The sequence below is a fragment of the Ambystoma mexicanum genome, chromosome 4p (assembly GCF_040938575.1).
Source record: "Ambystoma mexicanum isolate Mex_15411 chromosome 4p, UKY_AmexF1_1, whole genome shotgun sequence".
NCBI lineage: Eukaryota > Metazoa > Chordata > Amphibia > Caudata > Ambystomatidae > Ambystoma > Ambystoma mexicanum.
The window spans coordinates 859823516-859839518 of record NC_090927.1 but is presented as its reverse complement, the minus strand read 5'-3'; the positions used below and the strand labels follow the sequence as shown (position 1 = coordinate 859839518).

Here is a 16003-nt window from a genome sequence, read left to right as displayed (position 1 = left end):
CTCTTACCTCCTCACCAGGCTCACCTCCTCACCAGGCTCACCTTCAAGCGTACAGGTCGCGCAGCACTGTTTGGCCGACTCTGGACTCCTCCCTGGAATCCCAGACGACGCAGTAGAATTGTGTGAAGGTGCGCGTCGACCTCCACGTATCTCCACGTAGCAGTCCTGCAAATGTCCAGCAGGGGCACACCAGACAGGAACGCCGGTGTTGCAGCGATCGCTCTGGTAGAATGGGCTCACGGACGGCCAGGCAGCGGTCGGTTTGCCAACTGGTGACAATGAATGATGCAGCCGGAGAGCCACCTGGAAATGGAAGCCTTGTAAAGGGCCTTCTCATGGTTCAAAGGTTCAAAGTTCACAAAAAGCAGAGAAGTTTTACAGAAACTCTTTTTGCGGGCCACATAAAACGTCAGCGCTCGAGCTACATCCAGTGAGTGCAAAGTCCTTTCAGCCGGAGACATAGGCGTCAGGAAAAAACACAGGGCTCATTGAGATGAAATTCCAACGCAGCCCCACCCTCGTCTGCCGCTTGCAGGACAGGGCCTGGATCTCACTTATTCTTCTTGAAAAAGCAGTCTTCCACGACAGAAACTTGAGCGGAGCTGAATGCATAGGTTTGAATGAGGACCCCATTAGCCTATCAGCACCACATTCAGTTCCTACACCGGGGCCGAAGCCTTCAACGGGGGAACGAACAAACGGTCCCTTGATGAACTCCTTGACTAGACAGTGCAACCACGGTGAAGACCGTCCCGGAGACCTGGTATAGCGGGAGATAGCCGCCAGATGTACCTTGATGGAGGCCTGTGCCAGCCCCGATTTAGCCCATGACAGTAAATACGGAAGTACTTGGCCGTGACCCTCAAGAGGGTTGATCTTCTGCGACCGGCACCAAGTCGCAAAACACTTCCATTTGTGTCCGTAGCACTTCAAAGTCGACAACGCTCTGGCCTTGGCGAATACCTCCCTGCAGTCCACCAGAAGCTCGTAAACACCAAACTCTAATGCTGCAGGTGCCAGGCCTTCAGGTTCAGCGATCCTGGGTTGTGGTGCAGAATTGCGCCTCCTTCCCTGGCGAGGAGATCCGCAACAACTGGCAGCTTGACTGGAGGGGACGTTGACATGCTGAGAATGTCCGGGTACCAAATCTGCCTTGGCCACGCTGGTGTGACGAGGATCATCCTGCACCGGTAACGTCTGAGTTGACTGATGACTCGAAGTAGTAGTGGCAGTGGAGGTAACGTGTACAGAAACAGGCCTTCCCAAGGGAAGGCGAATGAGTCCTCCAGGCTCCCCGCTTGGGGGAACCTGCTGGCAAGCCTCTGGCACTTGGTGTTTGTAGCCATCGCAAACAGATCCATCTGGGGCCTGTCCCATTTGAGGAAAAGTTTGTCCACTTGATCCTGCCGAAGCTCCCACTCGTGGCAAGAGCGCAGCTCCCTGTTGAGAGAGTCGGCAGCTGTGTTCTTTACTCCTGCCAAGTGAAACGGAATTAGGAACATCCCCTGGGTGACGGCTCAGTACCACAAGTCTGCGCTTCCTTGGAGAGCGCTGGGAATCTGGTGCCCCCCTGCTTCCGGATGTAAAACATTGTGGTAGTATTGTCCGTGAAGACCTTCACCACTTTGCCGTTGAGGGACAACAGAAACGACCTGTGGGCCCAAAAAACCACCCGTAGCTCCAGTACGTTGATGTGTATTGTCTTCTCTCCCGGCAGCCACAGGCCTCTGCCGTGAAGATGTCTGGTGTAGGCTCCCCATCCCTTCAGGGAAGCGTCCGTCAGGACAGTCTCCTGGTACGTGGGGTTCTGGAGGTCTGTGCTTCCAGTGATGTTGGAGCGCACGCCCCAACACCTTATCGCTCGACGTAACTCTTCGTCGAGCGCAATTCTGTTCTGGAAGCCTCCAGACACCTGGACCCAACAGGCGTCTAGGAACTCTTGGAGTGGACGCAGCCGCAACCTGCAGAGCCGAATTAGGTATATGCATGATGACATCATGCTGAGCAGCAACTTGATGGTCCTCACCATGGCGATCTTCACTGCTAATAGCTGTTCCACCTTGCCCAAGATGGCCGCTATCCTCTTCTCCGACAGTGATGCCAGGCAGGGCACTGTGTCGAACCTGGATCCCAGGAACAACGCGCCCTGCGATGGAGCCAAGCAGGACTGTGTATAATTCACTGAGAACCCCAGGTCTGTTAGCAGCCGGACGGTCCTCAACCTGTGGTCGATGGCGATGTCCCTTAACTTGGCACAGATGAGCCAGTCGTTCAGGTAAGGATACACATGAATCCCCTGTAGTCGTAGATGGGCCGCCACCTGAGCAAGGCACTTGGTGAAGACTCTGGGCGCTGACTTGAGTCCAAAGGGGAGAGCCTTGAACTGGTAATGATTCCCTTGTACGATGAAGTTCAGGAACTTGCAATGCTTTTCGTGTATGGGGACGTGGAAGTACGCATCCTCTAGATCCAATGACGACAAAGTCTCCCTCATCCAGTTGGCCGTGCATGTGCTGCAGCGTGACCATCCTGAACTTCTGGGACTTTATGTACTTGTTGAGTTGTCGTAGGTCGAGAATGGGGTTCCAGACCTCAGTCTTCTTTCTTATGAGAAAGTATCTTGAGTAAACTCTGGGACCTGGAGTTGCTGTGGACGCAGCTCTATTGGCTCTTTTCGCAACATGGCCACCAGTGGTATTCGCGGACACTTCAGTGGAGATGGGCTCGCATACGCTGGCAAAGTTAGGCAGCCGGTCTCCCACCAGGGTGCCCGGGTGGGGGACCAACGTCCTAGCCGGTTCAGTCCTGCTTGGAGGTCGGCACGCCGCCCTGGGGACCTTGACGACGATGGCAGCCACCTCCGAAGGCCTTGGAGTGAACCCTGTTGGCTTCCTGGGTCAAGGAACGGGAGGGTTGGCGGTAAGAGGGTGAGCCACTGCCGAAACCCTTCGAAGACCTGCTAGACTTCCCTCCTGTGGAACACAAGGACCGCTGGTGTTGTTGCAGAGTGCCCAAGGCACGGGCTGTCTCTGTGTCGGTCTTGATGGCCTGGAGGGATTAATCGACGGCCTTCCCGAAGAGGTTGTCTCTGTCAAATGGCATGTCCAGAAACCAGGTCTGGATTTCCTGTCTAAAGTTGGTGGCCTTGAGCCAGCCACGACGGCAAAGGCAAACCCTGTTTCCCATTTGGCGGAAACCTGTGTCTGCAATGTCCAGGGCCAGTGTGATGGCATGGTCCGAAGCCACCTCGACTTCCTGGAGGAGCTCCATAGCCTCAATCCAGTTTGTCATCAGGGAGGAAATCCAGGAGTGGGGCTATTTTGTACCAAAGCTCCTGGTCGTATCTGGCCATGATCACTAAGGCGTTGGCCGCCTTGACCGCTGTCGCCGCCGAGTAGATGACCTTTCTACCCATGGAATCTAATTTCTTCCCCTTGTTGTCTGGATGTACAGATGAAGAAGACAACAAACTCTGATTTCTTCCTGGTGTCCGCCGAAACCACCGAGTTGGGCAACAGCTGCGACCGCAGACTCTTGGGCGACAGACTCCGGCACACGGAACTTCTTTTCAAGTCAGTCTCACTTCGCTGGGGATGAGGCAGGGTTCCTCAGCAGAGCAAGCCCCTCATCCCAGATGTCGTCCAGGAGCGGGACCGACAGTATGGTCTTCCTCTTCGCCTCCCAGCGCTGTTACAGGAAGCCTTCCTTTTTCTCTTCCGGGGTGAGCTGGAAAAGCTCCGAAGCCTGGGCGATCATGGATTAGAAGGATCCCACGTCATATGGTGGAGAAGCTCTCAGCGGCAGTGATGCCGGATCTCCCCTCCCGTCTCCGACATCCGTGTCGGTTGTCGCTGTGTCCGTCCTAGTCCACCTGGGGGTTGGGGGGGCAGTGACGGTTGGAATGGATGTGTAGGATGTCTCCACCTCTTCTTTGCCGGTGGTTGCCCCGGTATCAACGGGGTCACCCACCGCTGGTGGTGCCACTGGTGGCACTGTAGGCAACCTCCTCTGAATCTCCGACACCAGCGTGTGGAGGGTCGGGAGGATATCCTACGATAGGTCTCTAGGAGGCATCCAGGGGACAGGGTCGCTGGGTCCAGCACCCATGTCATCCCCGTCGACATTGTCGTCGCCTGCGTCTCCCCGACGTTCCCATCGTCTTCGTCACCACCCTGGATGGTGTGGACGGAAAGTATCTCCTCCTCGTCGGACGAAGACATTTCTGTCTGCATCCTCCTCTGAATCTCCAACACCAGCGTGTGGAGGGTCGAGAGGATATCCTACGATAGGTCTCTAGGAGGCATCCGGGGGACAGGGTCGCTGGGTCGAGCACCCATGTCATCCCCGTCAACATTGTCGTCGCCTGCGTCTCCCCAACGTTCCCATCGTCTTCGTCACCACCCTGGATGGTGTGGACGGAAAGTATCTCCTCCTCGTCGGACGAAGACATTTCTGTGCCTTGGAATCTTCTCCACCCACCCCCCACTCATTCTTCGGGTCGTGAGGGGTCGGCCTCGGGCTAAGGTCCAGCATCCTCTTCTCCAGGGTCTTGTCTACTAACTTGGACGAAGCCTTCCGCCTGGGAGGAAGAGCCACTCTGGCCGCCACAAGGGCGTCTTGGACTGGGGGTGCCCCTTTTGCCTTTGAAAGGGAGGCCACCACCAACTAGATCGAGGAGGACAACTTGACCTGGATTACCTGGGCATAGCCAGACCGGACACCTTGTCCTGCTTGGCCTTCTCCTTCATGGTCAGGTCGGACACCTTGTCCTGTTGGCCTTCTCTGGTGTCTCCTGCAGATTTCATGGGGTAGCTGACTTTCTCTTGGACGAAGCGCTGGAGCGGTGGCTAGAGATCGAGGCAGACGGAGACGATGAACGCACCCGGACCGTTGCGGGACCTGCTTGTGCGGCAACCGCGACAGAAGCAGACTTACCTTATTTTGGGTCCCCACGGATGGAGCGCCCTCAAAGAACTTCGAAGCCTGCTCAGGTTGGCTGGATCCAGAAGAGGCATGCCCCTGGCAATCACCCGGAGTAGAGGCCCTGGTCTTGAGCCACGCCGCCAACCAGACTTGTCAATCCTTCATTGTGCGCTTGAAGAAGCCACGGCAGATCTCACAATCTTCTTTTTTATGCGTTGGGTGTAGACAATATAGGCACTGGGAATGCTTGTTGTCTGTGAAAACATTCCACAAACTGCAGCTGGTGTACATCTTGAAGAGGGGAAGGCCGTCCTTTTCCTCCAACATGATCCGGTGCAGTGTAGGCCTGATGAACTTCTGGAAGCTTCCATGAAGAAACACTCAACGCTTTCTGCCCTTGAGGGGCGATAAAGATGCCGAAAAACCGGTCTCCGTTAATCGGAAGGATAAGCGATGGAGCACACAGGCTTGATTGAACCGAAAACAGAGTTTTCCTACCAAAAATGCAAAAAGAAATGCAGAAAGCTCAAAGAGCGAAACGCGAGGACTCCCAACACTTGAATGTGCAGTAAAAATAGGAAGATGGCCTGAAGAGGGGCTTAGGTAGAGGGCAGTCATTGGCTAGGGGCAGTATAACCCAGACCTCAATGATTGGTTTATAGAAGAACAAGTTACTTACCAACTGTAATGTTCTTTCGATTGGATGTCCCTCCCACGTATTCCTCATCTTAGTTCCGTTTGTCCGATTGCTACTGCTTCATGTCACGAAAACGGCACATCAGTTTTTCTGCAAAATGTCTTCCTCGTCGAATCCTTCCACGCCAATAATGGGCTTAAGAAATGCCAGCAGTGCGGGAAGAAGATGTCCATCACCGACCCCCACCGAAATTGCCTCTGGTGTTTGGGCCCAGACCATCGAGTCGACAAGTGCGGTTCTTGTCAGGCTATCACCAACAAGGAACGCAGAGGTAAACTAGCGGTGGGGGAGGAATCCTCAAAGTCTTCTTCAAGAAAGAAAAAAGAATCAAGTGAATCGAGTGAAAAATCACAGTGTATGTCAAGGAAATTGAGATCGAGAAGTCGTTTGATGAAATCTTCCTCTTTTTCGTCTAAAAAAATAAATAAAAAAAATAAAAAAATACAACAAAAAAAATAAAAATCGAAGAAAAGACGACACCGATCTCCTTCATTCTCTTCCTCGTCGGCTGATGCAAGGGCCATCCCATACCCTTGCAAAGATGATTGAATGGGAGGCCTTTAGGGCTTCAATGATGAAAATCCTGGCGTAGTGTTTGTATCAAAATACTCCACCCAGAGCAGACTGATTAAGCAGCGTAACACCAAGCACTGGAGTATACTAACAAGGGTTGAAAAAACCAAGCACCTCTTTCCCGAACCACCTGTATTCGCATATCAGAAGAGCAACAATTTAAGAAATGTGTTGGTAGACACTAGAGGCAAGAAGCACACACTCCCCGACAAACATCCAGGGACATATTCATGCTTGACATGTGGAAATTGCAACAACATAAAAAGAGGACCAGATGCGTCACAGAAAAAACGGAAGCTTATATATTATAAAACAATTATATAAAACAATCTATTGCCTGAAATGCCCCTGTGTGAAGTATTATGTAGGGGAAACAGCAAGAAAAGTACGACTAAGACTTAACGAACACGAATCATATTAGGAACAATAATCAAACCTCGGCTGTAGCCAGACATTTTGCTGAGAAAAGACACATGATCTCTCAAATAAGATTTCAAATCTTAGAAATTGTTGACACAAAAGGACACTATGTAAACGCTAAGAAGAAAAGGGCTCAACGGGAAGCCTTTTGGATAGAGAGACCTGATGCTCTCTCTCCAGGAGGTATCAATGAAGAATGGGATTTGAACTTTTTTTATGATAATCCCCTAGCAGGTCTACTATGCCTGCCTCATATGTGGGGAGACTTTAAGCCATTTGTGCTCTCAAGCTATATGCACCAATTCCATCTTCTGTTTTAAAGTGACAAGAAGGTGACATTTTTTCCATGGATCATGAGACTGCATAAGAATCAATCCGTACTGTGATAGCTATATTGTGATAAGCCTCATTATTTCATTAAACAAGCAATCACACCCTTTTATTTGTATGTCAACTTGTAATTCAGAGTGGAATACTTAGACCATGGCTCACTACTGTTGAATTGTTCTAAAGGATTGTTCTTTCAATTTGATTTGTTTTAGCTTCATGTTTATTTTGATTTGCATTATCATTAATGTTACTTTCATTTTTATAGGTCTCATTATTTCACTAAAACAAGCAACCATACACCATTATTTGTATGGCAACTCGTAACCCAGAGTGGAATACTCATGGTTCACTACTGTTATTTTCATTTTGCTATTGTGATTTTGATTTATGATGACAGTCAGTAATTGCTTGATGCTAATAACTGTCTCAACACATTCTGTTAAATATTCACTATGTTCATGACCCCTCGCATACAGAGTTAACTCTAACTTAGAGTGAACTTTATACTGTCTACCTGACTGTGTTTGGTATACTATTATTATCATTCCACCCACCATTCATACTCTTGCTGTGCCTTATATTTTACTTTCGACATGTCATTCCCCCCCCCGCCCGAGGGGTAGGTCTAACCACATAGCTTAATATATATTTTTTGAATATATTGTTCGAGTTGTTCAATATCCTCTCTGGAACAGATCGGAGCACTCTGTAGTTTAACCAGACCCACTTTTGGAATACAATTCCCAGATCACAGTGTGTTTAGACAGCATAGGTACTACACACGCAATCCGAGCATATTGTAGTCAAACCAGACCCACTTTTGGACTACTATTTCCAGATCATCATACATGCATACACAATATGACTTTTGTTCCCTATGTATTCCGTTTATCTTCATCTTTTTCCAATAAGATTGATCTTAGTTTTGTATTGCGGATTACGGTGTTAATTGTTAACATTCAAGTGTACTTCCTATCCTCCCCATTCCAAGATCGTAGCTGCTCACGTGGTTTGTTTCCATGGCATTTTTTAGTTGGCATCGGTCTGTGTGCGATTTCCACCTTGGCAGAGACGCCACTGCAGGTAAGACCTGGGGACCCTCAGAGTTTCTGGCTTATATGCTTACTAACACGTAATTTAGACGCTGACCTGGATTGTAATGCAGTGATAGTTTTTGAACACGGTAGCTAATCCCCAAGGTTCCTCATGTAATCGTATCTCTCAATAACACAAGGAACTTCTTAGTACATGATTATCTACTGAGATTGATTTTTACTTCTACAGACAAGACAATTTAAACAATTATGACAAGTAGTTGTATTATATGGACATAATTCAATAAGATAACGTATAGTCCACTAATTCATTTTTTTGACATACAGAAGCTGCGATTCTGTACGTGGCACGCAAACTAGATGCCACGATAGTATTTCTCGTATTTTGAACAATCCAACATCCATGTAGGTAAGAATCCAATTCTACTTCATAGATATGAAATGCAGTTGGACTGACAGTTCTTTACAATTAATACAATTTTTTATCGCACAGGATGTTAGGAGTTAGAAGAGACTTTTGAACTAAGATCTACATTCACTCAATACCAACAAGTCAGTCGAATTTTGCAATTGTTGTGCCAGTCCCTATTGGACAATGTTAGATCTCCACACCTATCAACAGTCCCCACTTCTAAACTCATGTCTTTTTATTTCTTCTTTTTTATTTGTTTTCACTTTGACTCCTTATGTCGCAACCATTCTGATGACACGTATGTATTGGCTGTACCTTTTTGACTACCTACAATTGCAATATGTAAATGAACTGGTGACTTTAATTACCACATGTTGCTCCAGATTGTGCATGTGATTCCGTGTTGATATTTTCTTCTTTTTAATTGGTAATGGCACTATATTATGTGGAATATGGCGATGTATGATGTTTTTGATTTTTGTGCTTTGGTATTTTCTTGCTTTGTATTTGGAACTTTGATGTGTTATTAACTTATTACATCGATTTGTGATTTGAACTGATAACCACACAGGCCCTGATGAAGGACCTTGTCGTCTGAAATGTATTGGCCATAGAGAATGCATCTGCAACTGAGTTGAAAAATTATATGAAGAATAAATCACCCATTTAGAGTGAAACAACCTGTTCTGATCTCTTAACCTTATGAAGTACCATTTGACCTGATTTAAGTAAAGAAAGCCATTTTTGGCAACTGGGAGTGCAGCCCACACCGCTGGCTCATTAGCCAAGGTCCTTTTTTGCAATTGAATAGGACCAGCTCCCACAGCGGGTCTGGCTGTCCTTATTGGACAGCCAAAGACCAAGTTACTCTCTTACCTGGCAACGGTCTTTCGATGGGATGATCCGACGACATATTCCATATCTATGACAGGTAAATAGCACAGCTGTGGTGATTACCTGTCATATATATGGAATACCTTGGAGGACCCAATCCTCTCGAATGCCCCTTTCTGTAAAATGCGGAGAGAGATTGCAGAGGAGTGTATGCTGGAACTGTATAAAAAGTGAGGCTTCTGGAGTGTAAAGCAAGTCGACTACATGAAAGAGAAGTAACCGAAAAAGAACACAACCACAGACACCTGCAGACCCTTTGCAAGACTGACGCGACCACTGCTGTTCTGACCCTGTTTTCTATACAATAGAGGAGCTCCGAGGACGACGACTCCTTCTCTTCGGCTGATTGGAAAAACCAGTCCCAAGATAAATTTTGAAACAAACCATCTCCTGAGGTCCTAGGAGCTTTCAGAGCTGCGGAACCCCAATATAAGGAGACTTACTGCCCAACCCCAATACCAGGAGACTTACTGCCCATATCAAGTGAATCGTGGTGGTAAGGCTGAATCTGTCCAAATCTGTGCTGAGCCCTTAAGGACACTCCAGAGATGGGATCCTACTCGCCCAGACCCCCTTACCAGAGTGTGGGACTGCAGGAAGCGAACAAGATTGATGGGGCAATCTGTGTACTTTGTTGGTGCTGCTGAAAAGGTGCCAAAACCGCAGAGTGAACCAAGAAGTTGCTGAAAGTCATGCCACAGGTCCTCCCTCGAGACTATTGCTGAGAGACACCGTCCATTGTCCTGCCTTTCGTCACCAGTACAAGGAATCCGGAGAGCTGTGGGGAAAAATGTATTGCTTACTTGATTACAATAAGTTGCTCAACAGAGCGCTGGAGTGCACGTAGAGGTGGCCAGCGCAACCCCCTCCTACCTCTGGGACAAGTTGAGGCTTGTGTCCCCTTTGAGTCCGTTTTTAGGTCTCCTTTGTTAGTTGCTAACTTGATGCTACAATAACTTTAGACACTGGAAGAAATACACAGGAACTTTCATTATTCACCGTTAGTGCTTTGGCTATTACTGGATTCAAGTAAAGACTTCTCGTTGTTGGTTTTATATACTAACTTGGGAGTTCCAGATAGCCTCTGCTGAGAGTCGATATTCGGGAGCATTTCCTCCTCGTCCCCATGTACAGGGGCTGTAAGTAATTGCAGACTCGCTGAGCGACTCGCTGACATCTGCGGGCTGTCCTGTAAAGCGTAGCACATCCTCAGGAGAGAATTATTCTCAATATCATGGACAGTGGAACTCGTGCTCACCTGCAAGATACTCAATACCTCCACAACCATTGGAGAATGTGGTCGCTTCTTTTCAGCCTGTATTGTCTTTATGGGGTAAAATGCAGTAATTATCCCTTTCAGAAGCCAGCACCGAAGAATTGGGCTTTTCAACATTACTCAATATGTCAAAGTTAGGTTGAGTATCATGCTGTCCGGCCGTCTCAGCAATGACGTGTAAAATGTTTTCAGATCTAAGGCCGTAGGGTTTGGTAGTACGTGTGGCGTGAAATTTGTTGCGGCTCAGGGCTTTCCCCATCAAAGTATTAAAACCAACTGTTATAATTGCTGCGGCAGCCCAGACAAAGCTGAGAGGAATAAACACGGTTTAATGTCCAACAGCTGAGCATGTGCCTGGTTCACATTATAGGGTTGTGCTGCCCCACAGCCTCTTCCAAGTAGAGTGTGTGCCTGTTGCCATTACACTTCGAGTCCCTGCGGCCAAATGTGGACCACTTTCTGCAAACCACTTAGCGAACAGTGCAGCGCTATGCCAGTGGTTTATGGTGGTGTAGAGCAGCGAGCTGGGGCTCCTGCTTGAAATGTAGACACAGCAGAAAGACTCTAGGATAGACCACAGGCAGACCACTTTCCGCAAACCACTTTGCGAACTAGTGAGGGGTCCATCAGTTCAATGTAAGCTGCTATCTTGGGTAGATGTATGCCCTAGATTCTGCCTATGGCCAGTGCTTTGCATTGCAGGGAGGAGCAATATTCCAGCCAGGAAGCAAGCCACACAGGGGCCAACACATGCTTTTTAAGGGAAGTAGGAGTCCTGGAGTTACATAGCTGGACCCACCTAGTTAGGGGAAGGGAGTGCTGGTGTGGTTCCCTCTGATTACGTGGAAAATATGTCTTGATTGTGCAGAGCCCAGAAGTTCTTGGCCTTCGTACTGTGGTTCGCAGAGCAGAAAATCTCATCTAGGCCTTCACCTTCTCAAAGTAAGTTCTTCCAAACTTTTTGGGATGCATCCCAGTGATTTACTTAAGGTATGTATATTGTTTATCGCACACCTCAGCAATGGGTGCACATCCAGCTTACAATAAGATACTGCACCAGTCAAACATTTGGCAGCCACCTAAAACAGGGAATACAGGTGCTAACCTTCCTGTGTTACCAGGCTAACATTCCGGAGGTGGATTCAGCAGTAAATGCCAAACAATCATTCATGTATATATCAGCCTGATTGTGTCAGGGAAACTGAGCTCCCAACCTGAATATCCAGTAGGCCATAATCACACAGCCACGTAGTGGTTTCCATGCTTATAGGGCAAACCCAGCCGTGTACAGTATCATCGGACTACTAAAACAAGACTGACATTATAATGGAGACTTGCAGGGAACAAAAGCGTTGTTCCCTCAAAAGTAAAATGGTTGCAGAATCCTGGAGCCTTCCAAAACTGTTAAAGGAGCTGTCACTGGCCCTTCCCAGAGCGAGCAGGCCTCTAAGGAAACCATATACAGATGGATTGTCTCCTGAGTTTTGCAAATGTACTGCTGTCAGAATGTGGCTCCACAAGGGGAGGTCATGTGCATGGCGTCAGGGCCAAAGTGGCCTCTGGTGCCTTCCAGTGGCATGTCTGCAGGAAAGTTATTGCCAGGGCTGCTAAATGGGCCTTGCTCTCTGCTTTCAGCAAATATTACAGCTTGGACGTGAGCTCTCGGGCTGATGCCCAACTCGGGGAAAGAAGACTACAGGGTGACTTTTGGAAACCGTGCCCAAGGAGACTTAGAGACTCTCTGGACAAATTACATACAGTTTTACCAGGTCTCAAAGTGGACACACTCTGCTACACATTGGCTAGTGAGGATAGATTTTTGGCAAGAAATGGTGTGCTGTGTGTTTATGTTTACAACTGGCGGGGTGAATAACTATTTATGCCTGGCTGGTAGCTTGCAGCTTGGATATTTTACTCCAGGTTTTAAGTAGCCACTGATGCCTGGATGGGACTGGGCAGGGGCGGCAAGAAGATGGGTAGGTTGATGAACCTTGAGGACAAGCAGAAGGATAAGTGGACTTGCATAGGATTCAAGAGTAAGAGTTTGCACTTAAAGTTAATGGTTCTGATACAAACCGAAGAGTGCGAAGACAGAAAACCGATATTCAAGCCCAAAGTTTCTTTAATTTGGATTCTCATATGTGAGCCTCAGAATGTTAAATGACAATGCTGTACAACTTAATTTCCAAATTTGCAACATATTTGACGGTTTGCATTTCTCAATGCTTGTGAAGTATAGGTCAGCTGTAAGTTTCCTAAAGCTGTTCAGTGAATAATTTTTTCATTATCATTTTGGCCCATTAATGCATTATTTTGCGAAGGTAAAAGGGGACTGGAATGGCTTCTTCTCTCAGGTAATCGCTCTCATTATTAAGCCACAAATAGAACAGGTTAGAGGAAAAGGAAAAGATATTTATATCCAACACGACATCTCGGAGATGGGCATCTTTCTGATATTCATTCGTGTAGCAAAAGTGCCTGTTCTCAGCCCAACAGCAGGGACATTTCTAAATGCTAACAGTGTTCTGATCCCCAAGGAATATAAAGTAAATTCTTGTTCCTAAAAGTGCATTTGTTTTGAAGACATTGAGCTCACCTAAACTGCCTGCAACCGTCTTTGGAAATAGGTTAGATTCCTAAACATCACTACCAAATTAGAATGGAACTAGGAACTAGAATAAAAGGCTGAGATGACACTCAGATAAAAAAAAGGAATATTGTGTGTCATTAAAAAACTACCAATGTTCCTTACATACAATACCGATGCAGCCAAACATTAGTCATGAATGTGATGTAACCCACTGACCCTTGAAGGGAATACATGTTACAACTGCAACTGGAATAACCATTCTCTGGTGAAGATTAATCAAGAACGTTCTTAGAGACATTAAAGACAGAAACAACCACTCTACCTTATTGATGGTGACAAATCCACTATTGTATCAATAACACAAGCAAATGCAATGCTCTGTTTTTCAAACAAATGAAAGAATGCATATGAACAAAAAAGGTTTAAAGAACATACTTGAGGAGTTTTTTCCTGTCTAGAGACTTCTGGGTAGCTGCTGAAAGCGATACTCCATGAGGGCTTTTCGTCTTTTCCTAAAAAGGAAAAAACGCACAACAGCATTAACACCTTCAGGGGAGACGATGGTAAAATGTGCATTTGTATTGAAAATCGCCCTTAGTAATCCTTCCTCTTGGAGGTCATTGTCAATCTGCACACAGCCGAGTATAGCGAATGCCAGGACTGCATAAAACAAGTGATGCTTATCAGGGGTAACAATGTCAGGTTGCAAACTACAAGCCAGGCACACAAAGTCGCACCCCCCCCCCACTTTTGTTCAAAACCACACATACCATTTCCTACTTGCCAAGAGTCAATTACCACTAACTAATGGCTATGACTAGTGCACATTTTTAGGTTTCATGACCGGTTTCGTGCTTCGAAGCCCACTTAACCCCAAGACCGCACCTCCCACAGCAATCACTTTTATTCATTTACTGCAAAGGGGCCAGCAAGTGGAATTGTACACCCTTCCTTTGGAAGCAGTGCAAGGCCAAAGAGTGGGATATGAGCAATACCAAGGTCTAGCAACAGAGGCCCCACAAGCCTAGAGAAGTAACCATTGCACACATGTACCTCAGGGAGAATTTGGAAGAGAAATATTCCAGCTTCTCACAGTGTATGGGCACACCTCTCTCTGCACACAGGTGGAGGAGCAACTTCGATTGGTGGAGAAACCAATTATTCATGTATGTATGCAAAAGTCCAACCATATTGTTACCAACCCAACCCATTTGCAGACTTATTCCGATTCTAAGAAAGAATCATTTACCTGGTGAGAGATCCAGGGATGATTCCATCACTTCTTTGGATACTTTAAGGACAGACCCAGTGCATATGTCTCCAACCACAGTCCTGCCCTCTACTGCACTCCTGAGGCTATCTTTCTGGGAATGTGAAAACACTCACAAAGTGGTTAAATTTAAGTGTTCTTTGAACAAACATTTGGGCGAATATACGTGGTGTTGCAAGGGTAGTGGCATGAATGGTGCACGTAGCATTGTAGCCACTTATTGGGTCCTTGGGAACCTAGTGTTAGGGAGAATTCTCAAAATGTGCCAACTCCTCCCACCTTAGAGCGCTCCAGCTCTTTAGTTAAACTTTGGGACTTTTGAACTTTTTAATTCTGTTTGTTTTCTGTGTTTATTTCTTTTGGTTATGGAGTTTTAGATAACTCCATAGGCATCATCTTTTCATGTGTGTCACACAGCACGCTCAGTGCAGTGACACAGGGACAACTTTTAGGCTGTCCCAAGGTTTAAATACCTCCCTCTGGGATGAACTACTGTTTCCCAGAGAAAGTGAAGTGAAATTGACTTTACTAGTCTTTTCAAATTCCTAGACCCAGCACACCCTATCTTACAATAGAATGCTGGAGACTTAGTCTCCCCTATGTCTAGAAACTCATCTAGCAGTCAAATGCTACCCTTTCCTCTCGAAAGGCTGGTGGCAGTGGTTTTACAATTAACTACCATGATTTTTCCAGACAGTGAACACCGGTAGCGTTAAATCGCGGGAGCCATGTTTTTCAAGATGGCGTCTGACCCCCCCTTTGTTTAAACAGGTCCTGGTGGTCTTCTTTTTTCGCCATTTCTTTTCGCAAATGTCATTCTAGAGTTTGTCTCTGCGCGCCAAACCAGTTTTGGTCCCTTTGTTTCTACACCTTTGGCGGACTTCAGGACTGAAGACCGCCTCTGGAACCCGAGTGTCTGGGGTGGGCAGGAAGTGAGGGAGGTGCCCGAAACCCCCTGTGCTTGGTCTCCTAGGAGACCCAAATGCACTCTGGCGTGATTGGCTGGCTGACTGTCCGGCAAGGACAGCCACCTGCTAGGTAAGTGGCAGCTAGGCTGGAATGAATGGGAGGAAACTGGATAAAAGCAGAGTCTCTTAGCTTGGAAGGCAGAGTCAACCACTGGAACGAAAGAACCGAAGACGAGCTGTAAGAGGGCGGTTGCTGCAACTCTTGGACTGTTGGTTTGCCCGGTGAAGCCCTGCTGCAGGTCCGAATCGCCAAGTTCATCTCAACAGAGAAGCCCTGCAAGGACGACTTGACTTCTCCATTTGAGTTGGTGGGACCAATCAACTTGACCCGTAAACCACCTGGATACCATTCTCGGAGCTGGTAGTATTTTCCTCAGAGTGCTGCAGGAAACCGAATAGCCAGGGAGAGGTACACCTGTTTGTGTGCTTGTCTACAGCTACCGGAATTGAAGATGTGCCTTTGCCAGTGGTCCAAAAGGGTACTGCATGCAAACCTTGCCTAACACCTGATCAGACATTGCTTTCCCTGATTGGAGTCATCCGTATAGACCACGGAGCTTCAGTCAAACAGATGAGAAAAAATGTCTCTGTACCT

General features: G+C 47.3%; 1 protein-coding gene across 5 annotated transcripts in view; it reads right to left on the bottom strand.

Annotated features, from left to right (window-relative positions):
• LOC138453513 (centriolar coiled-coil protein of 110 kDa-like) overlaps positions 1–16003 on the bottom strand; it is a 981554-nt gene that overhangs the window by 245891 nt on the left and 719660 nt on the right. For all 5 annotated transcript variants that reach the window (XM_069606429.1, XM_069606425.1, XM_069606427.1 and 2 more), the window contains one exon: positions 13606–13682. In XM_069606429.1, the coding sequence (XP_069462530.1) occupies positions 13606–13682 (77 nt within the window). The remainder of the gene's footprint in view (positions 1–13605; positions 13683–16003) is intronic.